At 40.8% G+C, this 17,257-nt stretch overlaps 2 protein-coding genes across 13 annotated transcripts in view; both read left to right on the forward strand.

Annotated features, from left to right (window-relative positions):
* ncam1b (neural cell adhesion molecule 1b) overlaps positions 1-3,693 on the forward strand; it is a 110,596-nt gene extending 106,903 nt beyond the window's left edge. For 10 of the 12 annotated variants that reach the window (XM_032590459.1, XM_032590470.1, XM_032590460.1 and 7 more), the window contains one exon: positions 887-3,693. In XM_032590459.1, the coding sequence (XP_032446350.1) occupies positions 887-1,001 (115 nt within the window). In that variant the 3' untranslated portion in view covers positions 1,002-3,693. The remainder of the gene's footprint in view (positions 1-886) is intronic. The other 2 variants (XM_032590465.1, XM_032590466.1) reach the window with 2 other exon arrangements.
* Positions 3,694-7,609: 3,916 nt separating this feature from the next.
* Positions 7,610-17,257, forward strand: part of zbtb16b (zinc finger and BTB domain containing 16b) — a 33,127-nt gene continuing 23,479 nt past the window's right edge. The window contains exons 1-3 of the mRNA XM_032545458.1: positions 7,610-7,732; positions 9,881-11,130; positions 16,351-16,448. Coding sequence (XP_032401349.1) covers positions 9,977-11,130; positions 16,351-16,448 — 1,252 coding nt within the window. The 5' untranslated portion in view covers positions 7,610-7,732; positions 9,881-9,976. The remainder of the gene's footprint in view (positions 7,733-9,880; positions 11,131-16,350; positions 16,449-17,257) is intronic.

The raw sequence follows: 17,257 nt of genomic DNA on the forward strand, positions 1-17,257 counted from the left end.
GACATAAATATATCATACTTCAAATTTTGGAGATTATTTTTTTATTAATATTGACTTTGACATGAACTCAACCTAATGCTTCTTCTTTAGATTTACATTTTCCACATCTAAAATGATTTATTTTTTAAACTGCAACTAACATGAATAGAAGGGATGTCATTTATATACATAAAACAGGCAATATGTATGAGTGTAGAAAATAAAACACATCAAAGCAAATATTACCTTTTTTAAAAAAAACAACAACAACATTGTCTTCAAAAACAAAGCACTCTCTTAGCAACCAGAGGTCGCATTTCTATTAATCATCTGCATAAAAACCATCACTTAAACAGCAATATGAGCCATATTATGTTTGAAATGCCTTTCTAGTCATAATAATAAGACGCATCAGTTCGGGCTTTAATTCCATACCTTCAAGCATTTCCTCAAACCTTTATCCAGAGTATCGACAGATTCCAACTGGTGTTTGTTCCTGTGAGCTGCTGACGGATAAAAAATGGGCTTCAAATGGAAGCGGGGACATTCTGTAACAAGCCTGGGGCGCTTTTATTCTTCTATTAATAATGCTCAGAAGTAAAAACAAAGCCAAGCTGATTATTATTATACATTTGTTCAACGTTTGATTTTAGGGAAGAGAGTCAGTTTGGGATGTGGGAATGTCATTATCTGTTTATTTTATCCGACCGTGTCAAGGTGGTGAAGAAATATGTAAGACGACGTCTTAACTGCGGCGTCATCTTACATATTGGGTATTGTTTGTTTCTAGAAACCTGTTTTGTTTTCTGGGATTTCCTTTTTTTCTTTTTTTTTTTTTTTCCCCCCGCCTTTACCACGCACACGTTAACAGTTCTAATTTTAAACTTTGTCTCCTTTTTCACTGCAGGAAGATATTTGCTGATGAGAAAAGCAAACTGGAGGAGGGAGACCTACCAAACCCCCTGATCACTTCGGCACACAACAGTGTCATACAGACAAACACGACAGAGAGCAAAGTATGATGGGCCAACTGGGAAACGCAAAAAAAAAAAAAAAAATCCCCTCTCTCTCCCTCCGCCGCCCAGTCGCGCTGTACAGCAGCAGTGACAGGAAAAGCTTTTATTTTTAGTGCCCTTAACGCACTTAACGCCACACACCTCCGTGGATCGGTTAGCGCGCACTCTGACTGTTTTCGTTAATTAAATGCTTACCACACCCTGCAGAGTTTTATCTTTAGATCATAAGAGATGTATTTATTTTTAATTCTCATTTTTACGTAACCAGTCCGGACACTTCTGCTTTTACAAAAGGACCGCCTCGTAAATGTGTGAAACTTTAAAAAAAATAAAATAAAGACGTGCGTAGTTTTGCCAACTACTCACGAATACTGGAATATTATGAGAAATATAAACGTAGGAGAAAAGGACTATATATATATATATATAAATATATATATAGAAATTATTTTTCTTATTTTATTGTTCTATTGTGCAAAACTTAAACTTGTTTTTTTTCTATTATTATTATTATTTGACTTTTTGTGGGATAGTCTCTAAGTAGCTTGTTCTGCATGTCTGACCTGCAAGTGGTTGTAAAGTTTTCACTGTGTCTGTTACAGGGATTTTTAAATTGATAAACCGAGGCCCCGACTTCAGCGTTTAGACGTGCGGTGACTTGCAAAAGTGTTCACAAGCCTGAACGTTTTCACATTTTGTTACGACCACAATCTTGAGACGGATTTCATGATGTTCAATTTCTTTTTTCTAAATCCAAGACTGCATGGCATTTATTTGTATTCAACCATACTTGATTCATAAACCGTGTAGAATCATATTTCGCTGCAGTTGTTTAGGTATAGCTCTATCGTTTCTGCACACAGTGACAACAGTATTTTTGCAAAAAAAACTCGAACTCAGTCAGTTCAGATGGAGAGAATCATTGATTATAAGTTTGGTCTCCTGCTAGAAGGTGAACCTCCACTTATGTCTTGAGTCGTTTGCAGAGTCGGACTAGTGTTGTTGCTAGATTGGTCATTTATGGGGGATGTCCACAGTGTGGCCTGGGGGCCTTTCACGGTCCTTGAAAGGATTCTGTTCAGTTAAGAACATGGTAACAAAACAGTTGATGACATAAGACATTTGAACACTGTCTGTTTTTTCTTTTAATAAGGCAACAGTCTGAAGCCCTTTTTGTGTTTTTGATATTTAATGATATGTAGCTTTCACAATGTTGAGCAGGAAAAACAAAGAAAAAAAAAATTATTTAATAAATTTGCCAGTTTTGACCCCTGGGGGGGGAAAAATTGGACACCACTGCCATGTATGTTGTAACTTGTACTTTTCACAATTATGCACACCTTTGTGTTAATCTGTCTCAAAAACTAACAAAATCCGTTAATGTTTGTATCAAAATGTGAAAAAAAAAAACCATCAAGAGGGATTGTCACTTTTGCAAGGCAAAGTATTTGTTTTGGTAAATAATGAAAAAAAAAAAGGCTGCAGCTGCAGGAGGGAAATATTCTACGATGCAACAGTGTGCATGATCAGATCAGATATGGACCAATTTGTCAAACTTACTCTGTCACTGCCTTATAATAGTGCTGTTAAATATTCACGATACCATGCGTTTAATGAAAAAAAAGGAACGTCCCGGAGATGAGAGACGCCAGCGGAACAGCTGACTTAAAGCCAAGTGTTTGGAGGAAAAAAAAACAACTTCCAAATTCAAGTGAATGTCACGAGACCGCCAGCTGAATAACGATATTTGTTCGGAGGACGAAGACGGTTTATCTCCTTGACGTGTGTGGAGATCACAGCTCTGGCTCCATAAATTTGGAGATTTGCTTTGAAACACCAAAAGAAGAAGGAAAAACTAAAAAGAACAAGCATTTTGTACTATTCAAAAACGACCGACTCCTCTCCCCTCCCCATCCCTGCCTGCAAACTCGTGCACTGTACCCGTGTGTCAGTAGACTGTCTCGTCATCAGTTTGTATGATAACCTGTATAGCTTTGTTGTGAGGGAGCCTAATTTTTTTATTTGGTGTAATATTAGACGAAAAAGCACATGGAGTGTGGTCATTATAACAAGTGTAGTGTATAAAAACTGTCCATCTCTGGTCACAGCGCTATATAATCGCCGGCTGTAGTGAGGGAAGGTGTTTTTGAGCTTTGGCATGAACTCAGTCAGTGCTTCATAACGTATAAACTACGAGGTACAGGTATGTGCTTCTGTCTGTAAAGGAGAAACCTGTTCTCATATTGAACCAGTGTGTATTCCCTGAGGAGCTTCTTCTGGCATAACTACACAAAGTTTTTTACTTCTCCCCCGTCCGTGTTTTCTGATATGCCGTTGGGATTAATCTTATTTATTTTTATTGGTTTTAAATATTATCGTCTTTTTTTTTTTTGTATAAGAATCACTCACCGAGAGCAGCTGCCTGATGAGTTGAGGAATCCCGTTGGGCGGGAAGCAGGTGAGCCACCTGAAACAGCAGAACAAGTCATGTGTTGTTTTTTTATGAAGCTTCAGACATCAAATGTAAATTCCAGAAAGAACAGAGTACAGATTTCTTCTCATCCCACTTCATTCTCGTCACCTCGCTCTCTCACCTCTGGATGCTCCTAACTGTTTTTATTGGGTGAAACTCAGAAAACATCAGTGTACAGCCTGAGCGATTACCCATTTACAAAATAAAAATGGTTTCCGAATCCAATTTTCTCCTAGCTTATTTGTATTTACATTTTTTTTATTTACTTACAGATGCGTGTCAATAAATCTGAATTCTGGCACTCTGTTCGAGAATGATACTCATATTTCCATTACAAACAGTGATATTTTTCAAGCATTCATAAGGTTTAGGATTTACAGAAAAACTGTGGCTGTTAAGAGAACTGCATCCAAGTGTTTCGATGGAAAGGTGAGTGGAAGAACAAAGTGTGGTAGAAAATATTAGAGCACAAACGGAGAGATAAAGCTGTCGACTTTGCAAATTGATTCAATAAAAAATATGAACTTTTCAATAATATTCAAAAGGGAAACATTACACACATTTCTTTTATCGTGGTTTTAGAACACCAGACCAAAAATCACGTCTATAAAGATGTGGCTTTGTACGCATACGCTACACTACATGTGCTGTAATTAGTCACAGCTGTTTCTGCATGTGTTACTGCATCCATGCAGTGTGTCCTGGAGGCGTTCATAACCAGTGGCTTGGAGGTTACTTTAATAAGGGGGTTTTCACTTGCCTCCATTACTGGAAGGTGTCCTTCCCGTTGTGCAGTACCTTATCTTGCGTTCGGATTTTAGGTCAGGCAAGTTGTCAAATCAAGCTGGCAGATGGTTTCAGCATCTGTGTAAGCTCGCCAGCAAAGGGAAGAATAAAATATGCTAAAATTTCCTGGTAGACGACTGCACTGACTCTGGACTTGATAAAACACACTGGACCAACACCAGCAAAGAACATGGTTCCCCAAATCATCTTTCTGGACCTCTCCACTCTTCCTCTAGACTCTGGATGTCAGAATAATGTTTTTTTTTCCCTCTCTCAAGTTTTGATCAATATTCTTTGACATATGACCCTGTAGTCCGCCAGCTCCTTCACCAGTGACGTTTTGTAGTCTGTTCTTGCTATCAAGGGTGTTTGCTGGATAACTGCCAAGTAACCAGTTCTACCCATAATTGTGTGCAATTCTGTATTTAAAAAAAAATAAATTGAAGGAATCATTCTAGCTGTAAGCCAGCTTTTTTTATTAGCTGTAAGTCAAATATATCAGAAATGTTTGAGAAATATAACTACTGAATGCAATCAGTATGAATTTCCTGAAATAAATTAACTTCTGGATCCTTTTCCAATTTTTCTGTCACTCGCCATTTTATTTTCTACTCTCGTGTTTATGCAGTGACACGGGTTGGACAGCAGATGGCAGTGATGGCGTCCCCCCCCCCTCTCCAAATTTCTCCTTCTACACGACAAAACACCCTGAATTACTTACTGAAATGTTACAGACCAAGCAGGTTGTCTTCCTCCTCAGAACTTATCAGAAGGTTTTATTCGGAGAGAGAGAGAGACGCTGGGCTGCAAACTAATCCATGTTACTCTTTGAAAATGTGTTTGTGCAGGAACAAACTTGATACATCCAGGCTCAGATGTCCAAACTATGTTCCAGTAGGGGCCTTGATATTTTCACGTGGCATTCCTTCCCCTTCAGTATCTGTTGTGACATAACCTGTGTTGTGTCAACAGAGCGTCAACAAACACACCGACACGGCCTGGAATCCACTTTCAGCCACTCTTTATCTATTTACTCTACATAAAGTTTTATTTCCCCGTAGAGATAGAGACACGGCTCCGTTACACACCCTCAGCCTGTCAGAAATGAACCTGTCCTGGTAAATTTGGCACGGTCCTTTTGTTGTTGCTGTTGTCGATGGACTAAAGCTCTCATTAACTGATGTGCATGATTCCACTTTTAAACAATCTCAAGATGACGGCGACTGATTAGAGGGACTGTCACCTTTTGATTTCTGGATTTCCTCACTCTGTTGCCAGTTCTGATGTCCTGGAGATCCGTCTGACAGAAACTGTGATGGAGAAACGAGCCTTGACGTTCTCACAGCCGGTCAAGCTACCCACCGGCACAGGAAGCAGGAGAGCCCACTACAGAGTAAAGCAAGAGACGTGCTTTAACTGGAGAGAAAAATGTCACTAAATACAATCATGCCCATTGTTACCCACGCATGAACACCACAGATCCTTAAAGTTAGCTAATAAATAAATTAATACGATGGCATTTATCATTTTATTCTTCCGCAGTTTAACAAAAAATAAGTCGAAATGTAAAAGTAGCAACAAGGCGCATCTCACAATCATGTTGGGTACGATGACACGAAATAAAAATGCCAGTGTTTCACTGTGTTAAAATAAAAAAAATTAGAGGAAACTAAAACTTGAAAAAAAAATATCTTATTTTAATAAAACAACTTATGAAGGATATCGATACTAAAATGAATAAAGATCTGTTTGGTTTTTTATTCTTTTACATACAACTTCTGCATTTTCACATTTTCTGCTGAATAATGTTTGTTTCACCTTCAAATCTGTAATGAACTAATTTTAATACGTGGCAAGGTTCCAAGTTATAACCATCATCTAAAAAAAAGCTTAAAATCAGCTTCGCTTTTTAACAGATTTGTATTTAATGGACTAAAACATATTTGAGCTCTCAGTTTGTGAAGAGAATGTTAAGGTTCGACTTTATCTTTTTACTCTTGAAGAACATTCATATATTAATTTAAATCTTAAAATGCTTCTCTGCAATTTTAGGTGAGCAAAATATTGTAACTTTTGTGTTAAAAATGTATTAAGTTGGAAGCTAAAGTGTGTTTTTTCTTCTTTTTTTTTTGTTGAACTAATATTAAAATAGAACACGGTAAGAGTAATCCTAGAGTATCCAATAACTGGCTGGATTTATCTTTTCTTTAAAAAATGGTTTTCGTCTTATTCTCTCATATGTTTCTTGAATGTATCTTCAGATGGCTGACAGTAAAACAAGGAGCAGAGGATAGCGTCAGAAGTGAATGAGGGAGAATGTGGCCTAAAGCACCAAATACCCAAGATGCCACAGCCAGGATGAGTCTAATCTCTGAGGGCGGTGTCATCATCTCGAGGTCAAATGTTAGAAATTAAAAACCTCAGCCGTCACGTCGTATTTCCTGCAGTTGAAGACATTTTTACGTTGTCTTATTCTTGGTGCCCTCCAACAAAAGCTCATACACAAAGGGAAAGTTTTTTATGTTAATTTCACAAACAAAAATGCAAGAGAAAAAACGCTTCAAGAAAGCCACGAAGGGAAGAAGACCGACATGTGGCACGCTCGAGTTGAATTTTTGTCCAGCATGGACTGAAAACTAACACTTGCCCTGAATTCAAATGAAATGCAGGCCAGTCTTCAAATTAAAAAAGAAAATGTTTTTTATAATTTACACATTTTACAGCTTTACACTAGTCTGCATTACTCCATCCAAGATGTGTCAAACTCGGGGTTTTGGGCTAAATTTTAACCGTAGCGTAGTTATATTTGACCCGAAAGATGATTCCAAATGTCTGTAATAGATGGTCTGCCCATAGACCGCGCATGCTAGCATAACAAACCTCTAAATACTCTGGTATGTTAATCAGGACACATATGGATCCACCTCTGTTGACATTCGTAAGCAACCTCATGCTAATGAATGTCATCTTGGGACACCCTTCCTAAAAATGCTGAAATGACAGGTGATAAATAAACATTAACTGGACATTTGGGAAGCAAAATATCTGTTCATAAAGGTAAAGGACAGACCTGCTTGTCTTGTGTGTAGAGCAGATGTAGCTGGTTTTCAGCACATACTGAGGTTTGACTGCAACTTTTTCCAGGTTTTTAATTTTAGCCAATAATTTAATACCCTTAAGCCAATCCTGTAGCATAAACTTAAACCATGATAATAAGTATTGTTGCCATTTTTTACAGGTTTAGCCTCAAAAATCAAGATTTTCCTCTTCGGACTGCTTCAACATGTGGTTCTGATAAAGGCGTTTTATTTTGAAAGCCCAACTCGGAACTCCCGTTTCCTCCCCTCAGAGAAATTGACGTTTGGTGGCAGACTGATGATTTGCTTACTTGAAGCAGGGCTGAGTTTGGAGCGGGTACTGTGAAATGTGTAAGCATGAGGTTGCCTGGATAATCAGCGGAGGACTTTAGAAAACGGAGGTAAGATAAAGCTCCGACACCTGACTCTCTCATCTTATTCCAATCGAAAATTTCCCTCCCATATCAAACACTTTTTAGTGTCTTGTTCGTTGTACATATATATATATGTATTTGTTTGGAATATTTTCGTCAATAAAACCAGTTTAGGTCAGATTACAACGGATTCGCTCCACAAGAGATGGTTGGACATCGAGACAAGTTATCCCTCTGCCTGGTTTGGGATTTTAGAAAACTTGACAGTTCAGAGTCGGTGGTCCATTTCCAGCAAACTGGGTCTGTTATTTTCGGACAGGATGCGCTCCCTCGCGCACACACAGGAGCGCAGACAGAAAGAGCGCGCGCAGACTCGGGCTTCGTTTGAGCTACTGACCGCGGATTTGCACCTGATGCGCTCCGGTGTTGCGGTCAGTTGAGTAGCAGAGGCGCTGCTGAAGTGCGCCGGTAAACGCACGAAAACGTCAGACGTGTCACCAGTGTTGGGATTCAAAAGGATTAAATTACGCACTGGAGCACAGGCGGAATCATTTTTAGGGGACTTTGATAACTTGTTGAAGCGTTAAACGATCGCCGGCGCACGTGCGCCGCGTAGATTAACCGATAATCAGCCGTTATAGGCGTTTGTTGGAAAACAACCCTACCTGTTGAGAGCAGAGATGTGTGTGAGGAGGTTGACAAATCGAGCCGTCACCTCTCAGTATGCAGACGCTATTACGGCGACGTGACCGCTCACAACGAGCCCTCAGACTAATCACCTGCAATGGAAACTGTTGCTCTGCGCTTATCGACCTGCTGTCTGCCTTTGATTCTTAATTAAAATACATAAACACGGAGGCTGCATCACACAAGGCTTCTGAAGACATCACTCGGGAAAGCATGTTTCACTGAGTGTGATTAAATATTTAGTGTTTTTGCTGAGAAAATATTCCTTTTGATTGAGCTTAGATAAAAGTTTCCATTGGAGTGTAATTAACAATCTTTACACAAGCAGAGGCGGTCCAAGGAGTCACAGCCGCCCTGATCAGAATTTGATATGGGGGCTCGTCCAATTAAGATCAGTCAGGTCATCTAAGTTTTATCCTTATATATCTGACATAACTATTAGAAAGTAATATTGGTCACATAGTATATTGGTATTTATGTGCCTAAGAATGAAAAAGAAAATCTAATTAATGAGGAAAAATGGCTTTCTAATATTGACAGAAGCAGAAATGCACAAATCAAACTTTTCCTAGGCAATACTTTGTTGTTTTTTTATCATAAGGATGACAACATGGGAGAAAAATATCATTCAGACAAATTTGACATTTAAATTCAAGAAATTGCAAGATTATCCTTAACTATGCTTCAAAGTACATGCCACTAACCTTTAACTGATGTTATAGTAAACATTGTGTTGCATTGTGTTTCTGTGTTTGATATGATGTAAAGCACTTTGAAATGCCTTGCTGCTGGAATGTGCTATACAAATAAAATTTGATTGATTTGATTGATTAAACTAAACATACAATGCTGTCTGACACAAACGGTGGGTATTCCTAGTTTTCATCCATGTATTGATTTTTTTTAGGATATGACCTGTTGATTCTACTTTCTGACCAATCAGATGTCTCACGTTAGAGCTGCACAATAAATCAAAAATATCATAATCACAATATCCAAGTATTAAATATCATCACAGGCTATTAAATGCAAAAATTGTTGGCCAATAAATTTCAAATGTGAAAAATCCACACCTTGCTGGCTAATAATAAACCTGTCAGGTGGCGTCTCACAGCAGTACCTAGTCACAACTCACATGACAGAGGACAGATGCTTAAGGTCATGGAGACCTTAAGGTGGAATGGTTGAAATGAGGAATAAGAGTAGAGGAAAACATCCATATCCTGATTTCACAATCTAAAAATTTTTAATTACCATCACAAGTCATTCTAATATCCATGTGTAGTTTCAGTTTTTCCTTGATTCTGTTGTTTAGGTAATTGTATTGGGTAAAAATGTTAAGTATAAAAACAGCTACTATGCTTAAGACATTGGACATTGGGCATCGGGCTATTCAACAATAAATTAAAAGAGAATGCTTTGGGCTGCTTCTGTTTGTAAATCAGGCAGAATTGATTCTCTGTTTTCCCTCCTCCACCAAAACCACAGAGCTACAACCGGCTGAAGGTGAGAAGACGAAGGCAGGACAGCCACACCTCATGCGTGGGTTCAGCAAAGGCCCGAGTGGACACTGCTCTGACAAACATGGGTGTTCTCCAGCTCAACAACCCCACTCACTCCGGCACGCTCCTGCAGCGGGCCAATCAGATGCGCCTGACTGGCACCTTGTGTGACGTGATCATCACTGTGGACGGCCAGGAGTTTCCGGCGCACCGCACCGTCCTGGCCTGCACCAGCAAGATGTTTGAGATCCTTTTCCACCGGAGCAGCCTGCGCTATGCCCTAGACTTCCTCTCTCCTAAGACCTTTCAGCAGATCCTCGAGTACGCCTACACCGCCTCCCTCCAGGCCACGGCCGAGGACCTGGACGACCTACTATATGCCGCAGAGATCTTAGAGATAGAGTACCTGGAAGAGCAGTGCCTGAAGGTGCTCGAGACCATCCAAGCGGAGGAAACCGAAGAGGTGGCATTGAGGAATCACAGCTCTGGAGATCATGGCGATCACGGTCGGGCCAGGCACTGGAGGCATATGTTGATGTCCAAGAAGCATTCCTTACAGGATGGAACAAAATGCGGCACTCCCACTGCCCTCCACCACTTGGCTCTGTACCACATGGCGGAAAGAACGTCGCCGGGTCCGGAGTGTGATGCAGCTCCTCAACGGCGTCCCAAACTAGACGCTGAGGTTGACATGGAAAGCTCCCAGCAGGTTCGCGACAACTCGCCCCTGGATCCTGCCAGAAGTATCAAATCAGAGCGTATGCATGTAGATGAGAACGAAACCTGTGAGGGAAAGTCATCCAGCGCAGGGGAGGCAACTGGCACGTCTGAGCAGCCGAGAGACGAGGGCCCGGGGACGCCCCTCAGAGGCAGCGTGATCACCAGCGCCCGAGAGCTGAACACGGGCTCCGAAGACGGGGGACAAGCAGCGACAAACGCTCTTGACGGTTTCCCCGGGATCGCGGACAAACACCTGGCCTCCATTTACTCCGTGGCCTCCAACCACACGGGAGAGGGGCTGCCGGTGTCCGTTTCAGTGGCGCCGTCTCTGGGCGTTCCGCTGGATCCAAGGGCCTACGGCGGCCTGCTGCACCACGGCCTACTGCACAGAGAGCTGCTGAGCAGGCTGGGCCAGTTTGCAGCAGGAATGAGGCACGAGGGCCAGACTCAAGGCCAGCAGTGCTGTGGTGAATGTGGCCTCCAGCTGCATAGCAGACAGGCTGTGGAGCAGCACAGGTAAGCGCACAAATATCCACCTTTCACATCCTCCTGATGCCCAAAAAGCCCAGACGCAAGTTAAACAACCAATAAGTATAAATTACAAGTGTGGGAATTCAAATATAAATCATCATCCAGAAAGTTGAGGGTGATTTAGAGGTATGACAGCCATTGTGTTCATGGACTTTATAAAAAAATTAGATGAGAAAGACTTAGTTCTAATCACAGGTCATCCTTTTTCTCTCTGATGTTTAAATACTATGATCCAGAAGCTGGAAGAAGCAACAGTAAATATGGTAATTTATTCATAGGGACACCTGCGCTCATGTTTTGACTGTGGATCTTTTGAATCGGGTCTTTGTGAGGGAAAAGGGGGGGGATTGATGTAAAGAGGCCTCCATGTCACATAACGCCGTTATTTACAAAGCCCCATTTTTTAAATTCCCTTTGATTATCCGCGCAGACGTGTGCCTCGCACAACAGACCGTCTTCCAGGCTATTTGATATGCATTCCTTCACATCAACGGAGAGAAACCTCTCAGCGGGGACCAGGCTGGACGCCTCGGTTGCATGATGGATAACTTCTGTTTCGCGACTCGCTCTCTTGTTGTTTTCTCTTTTTTTAAATTATTTTTGCTTTATTTATGAGCCTGTCAGCTCGTGTTTTGTCACTCTACGTAAAAACCCCACCAACTATTTCCATGAAAAACTCATTAGCTTGATTGCAGATGCTTCTAATTGTGCGAGATGGGCAGTGTTTGAGTCATCATTAATCATTAGCAACACGAAGAGCCCTTAATATGCTGCTAACCTACGATTAGGATCACAGCCTTCCCCTGCTCACCCCTGCGGCTGACATCTCAGCTGCGTGCCACTCCAAAAAGCGCCACCAAAACAGGGAGGCGAGGGGGGGGAGGAAAGCATCCTGTGGGATATGTAGCTATGAGCGTTCCTTACTCATGGGGACAGACTGATGTCCGCAGGTTTGAAGGGGCTGCGTTGGTGGCGCTGCTCGAGGATGTAATGAAGTTGCTGTAAGTCTGTAACCAGGTCACTGAGCATTCACCTGATCTGCAGACTGACATTTTCTGCTGTCGTCTTCGAATCTCCTGGCACAGTTTTAGACTGAGGAGCTAAATAAATTCAAATGGTCTGCTTGGAAGTGAAGACATGCAAACAAACTCCTAAATATGTCACCAAAACAAACCCCAGAAATATGTGCTACAGGGCCGGACTTACAAGGATTTGAGCCCCTGGGCTGGAGTCAGTTTTGGTGCCCTATCCACTACAGAAGAAATATTTTACTAATGATAATTTAAGTACATTAACAAATACTTATATATATATCAACGGGTATGAATTGCTGCATGATTGGTTCAATATGTCCTATGGCCAAAAACTCCACGTTGTTTGCAAAGAAGTCTATTATTTTAAAGTACTTGACAATTGTTTATATTCATAAAAATTCCAAACTGCTGATGAAACTCATCTGGTATCAGTTTGTGAGTTTTATGTTCAGGACAATGGTTGTAAAATGGCATTCGCTAAAAAAAATTAAATAAAATCTTTGTGGCATCCCAGATATCGGGCCCCTGGGTCACTGCCCCTTTCTAACATCGGACCCTGGTGGTAGAAAAAAAAAAAAGAAGCAAAATACCTTCAATTGTAAATGGTTGAAACATGAGTTAATTGTTTAGAAACAGAAATGGTTCATTATTGTAGTAATAAAAGTATAAAGGGGTAAATTAATTACAAAATAAAAAGCACTGACTAATTCATCTCAGCGATGCGACAAGAACGTTGTATAATTGTGAAAACATAAACTATGCGGTTCCTCCGGGCTGAATTTGAATCATCTCATAAAAACTGTTTCAGATACTTTGTGACTCGTAAAAGTTCAGAAAGAAATGACCAAACCAACAAGGTCTGATAAAACACCGCTCTGTGCCTCCTGATGATCCAAGGTAGATTAATGCCTCATTACAAAAGTATTTAAGTTATAATTAAGTCATGAATGGTGGACAATTTCCCAGCTCAGTCAGGACAAAGGTGACGTTTTAATAATCAACACACATTTTAAGAGACTCACAAAACAACTTTGAAGCCGGTCAGTGAATCATTCAGACCAAATTTTACACCTCAGCGTCACGCTTGAGTCAAACTTCAGTTTCACAAACATTGTTGTTTGTGTAATAAAGGACACACAAACAACAATGTAGAAAAGAATACATTTTATCATCTGAAAAACATGGCTTGAGTTTCTTTCTTACTTATGCCAATGCAAGGACATTTATATTTAATGGGATCGACGATCTTTTCTCTGGTCGGTCGTAGAAAAGCAAAGCTCAGTTCTATCTACTCCACACAGCTGCTGCAGAAACACTTCACTCTACTTTTAAAGTCTCCACATTTGCGTTTTGTATTTTAAGAATGATCTAAGGTTGCTTTTATTAGTTTTTAAATAAAGGATCATTGTCAAACCGATTCAGTTTGCTTTTTATTTTACAAACGAGAAGCCCGAAGGCCATCTGAGTGTTGCTGTTTTTAAAAGCAAACTAAAAACGTACCTATCCACCACTTTAAATATTGTATTCTATTTAATTGTAGCTGCTAATATTCTTTAATACAATTTTTCTATGAATATGCACAGTTACTATTTAAAACACAAGGAATAAATATAGAAATAAGTTAAACTCGAGAACTTCAGCTTTAAACACCCCTAACATTTTATTTCCTCATTACCTCATCCTCTAATTATTTGCAATTTAGCTTATTTTGACAATTTCTAGTGTGTGTGTTTTTTCTAAGTTCGTCCCTCTATTAATAAACCTCCACATGCTACACGTTAGAATAAGAAAGTGCTTTGTAAATAGTGTTAGACGGACTCTCCACAGCCAAAATAAAACCTAATCTTTACGGCGGAGTTCCTGTTTTGCTCTCCTGATGTTGTTAATGTGCGTCAACACAACATCTCAGGTTTCATTCATTTTGAGCGCTGCGCGTGTGCCTGAGCGCAGGCTCTTTTTCAGGCCACGTGCTCTGCTGTAGGGGGGTGATATAAGGATAACAGTACAGATGCCTTGCATGCTCGGGTTGTGTGTGATATGATATGATAGGCTTTGCTGCCGGCGGAGCTTCAGCGAATCATCTTTTCATTGCAAACACAGGAAAAGCTTGTGTGTATATTTGCGTGCGTGTGTGTGAGAGAGCGAGCTTATTCAGCTGGGATGTGACTTTGTGTGCGTGTCTGCTGTCTTGAAGTGCTGGCGGGTGGAGGCACGCGTTTGTCTGCACTCTGAAATTAGCCAGATATCCTATTGTCTGTGTGCTTTTAGCATTCATGCGTTGATTCACAACTCCAAGGGCCTCTCAGACTAATGATGCTGCATATAGCCTTGGATTCTTGCAGGAATTAAAACACTCCTGTTTTTTTTTTTTTAAAACGAACAATGATGCTTCCAAGTCCAGAGGCCCTAAAGAAAAGGTGCAGAATAAACGTGGCCCAGATTCTCATGGTATAATGACCTCAACTAAAGACGATACTATTGATTAATGCACTGTAATTGAAAAATGTTGTTTGAATCCCACTGTTGCAAAAATAAAGTTGTTTAAGAAAAAAAAAAAAGTAGTTTCCTACCATTCTACTTACCATTTACCTGTATAACAAACTGATTTTAGTTAGTCGGTAAGTAATTGCAGTTTTGAAAACTTCCTTAGTAAGAGTGATGCTTAGTATTCCTTCAGTTTCCACACCATTACCCTATTACCCTCTACGACCATTACCATATTTCATATCATAAAAGCACAAATAAAATGATTTGCTTATTTTGTAAGTGAGCAAATAAATTCCCTCTTGCAGCTAGCTGGCTGTGACAAGCAAAAGGTGGGGGAGGGGCAGAAGAAAATTGCTCGTTTTCTATTTTCCCCGAGAAAATTCCAGTCAATCCAGCACTTTCTCTGGTTTCTCATTAAAAAGGACTTTAAACGGTAGGAAAAGTATGATGAAAACGTCTCTGTTTCCTCTGATGCCAGTAACTGGCAGTCCCGACTTTACCGTAAGGAAAAGGTTAGATCGCTCATTTGGTGTGATCACAGTCTGTCTTTGATTATAAACCTCAACTGTTCCGTTAGGTCTAGAAGCACCTGGAAAAGGGAAATTGCATGCAAAATCCTCAACAACAAAAAAACACAATTAAGTTGATTATTATTCAGCATAATTCAGCTAAAAAAAAAAAAGAAAAAAGTTTGCACACTTTTTAAAGTAACACTGCAAGTTTATCAAAAACCATCAGCTGGTTAATTATTCAGGCTATCTACTTGGGTAAGTAGCCTGCAGTTTACCGCTTTACAGACATGCAGGCTAGCTTGCCCACTGTAGTTTAAAATAGCGTTTCTGTGGCTCCGTTTTACTTTCTACGCCATGATTGCTAATGTTCACAGTGCTTTTTTTTGTTTTTTTACTAATCGTTTTCCTTTTTACCCCTCCTTTTTTTGTCCTTCCCCCAATCCCACCAACCTAGAGGCCGGAGAATGCCATTGGATGTCACAAAGATCATGCAGAGTAACAACCAATATACTGAAAGCTGAATGCTAGAAGATGGAAATACATTAAGAAAGTTTGTGTAAAACTAAACAAATGTAAAAAAAAAACACAAGGGGAAAACACTTCGTCAAAGTTGTAAGTCTTACAATTCAAAACTAAGTTTAGTGCAAGTATAGGGGGAAATATGCAACAATGGATTTTCTGCCACTTTTTTAGTTTATATTTATGTTTTATTTTGCTGTGCAGTGACGTACGTTTTTTCTTTGTCAGTTGAAACAACTTTAAATTAAATATCACTGACATTTTCCAACTTTCTGCTGGACTAAAATAGTTATGACTGGATTTCATCTCAAATTCCTCAAATTTGTTCTTGTCAAATGAAAATGTCAGTACTTTTCACCATCCTGGACAAGTTTGTTTGCTTGTTTTCATGTCATTTTCACCTGCAAAAAGCAGCGTTGACGTTCATCAACAAGTAACCGGTCTAAACCTGGTTATGCCGTCATAATGCTAACAGTCTCTATCCTGGTGCGGGAAAGGAGTCAGGTAAACTGCAGTCGGCCGCTTTCTTCTCCTGCTGATCAATGAGCGCCGTCCGTCCGCGTGAAATGAATGAAAACTTGTTACAAGTGTGTTCACGCTGCATTCTTCTCCTCCATTAGCGCTCTCACATCGGTGTGTCGTTCTTTTCACAGGAGGCTTCATAATGAGGAGAAGGGCAACAGCTGTGAATACTGTGGCAAGCACTTCCAGGACAGCATGCGGCTCAGGATGCACATGCTGTCTCACGCAGGTATTTAGTAACTCTCACGCACTCTCAGCCTCTGCACATCGGCGCCCTCCATACAGTGGTTGCGGCCTTTCAGATGCACCTGTTCCCCCCCCCTCTCCCCTCCTCCACCCAAACCCCCACCGTTCCTCCAGCAGCAGTCGGCGCCGCTCCCGACGCCTGGATCACGCTCTCTTTTCCACGCCGAGGTCGTCGGCCCTCTCCTCTCCATTTGGATCGTTCCTGTTTTCCTTTTTCTTCTCTTTTTTTAAGAGAGAGAATGGCGGCTCGCCAGCTCTGCCCCTTCTGAGTGATGACATCATGAGCTGCCGGCAGGCCTGGGTGTTCTGCCAGCGTTTTCCGAAGCGTGTGTGATGGCTCGCTCGCAGATGTGTGTCCAGGAACACACTGTACCCAAATGCAGACTTAATCAGACCTGACTGCTCTCCCAGCTACTTTATCCAAAATAGAGAAAGAGGATGGGGAGGGAGACGTGGAGGCGAGGGGGGGTGCAGAAACACAGAGGAGGGATCAGAGACTAAAAATGAAACTAAAAAAAAAACAACAACACACACACACACACACACACACACAAAGCTCAGTTTGAATATATGTTAGAGACAAGGCAGAGTCCCCTGTCCTCTCTGCCTGCTCTCTGAGGATTGTTCAGGAATGGCACGCCGTTGACAGATGAGAGAGAATCTGCTCCTTTAAACTTCACCTGAGTCTTCCTGGGTTTTTTCTTTTTTCCCCCCCTCGTTCTGGTTCAGCCCTGAACACACACATTGTTTTGCATCACTCTCAGACCTTCACAGCATGCTTTGATTTTCAAT

Source organism: Xiphophorus hellerii, chromosome 18, assembly GCF_003331165.1.
Source record: "Xiphophorus hellerii strain 12219 chromosome 18, Xiphophorus_hellerii-4.1, whole genome shotgun sequence".
NCBI classification, from domain to species: domain Eukaryota; kingdom Metazoa; phylum Chordata; class Actinopteri; order Cyprinodontiformes; family Poeciliidae; genus Xiphophorus; species Xiphophorus hellerii.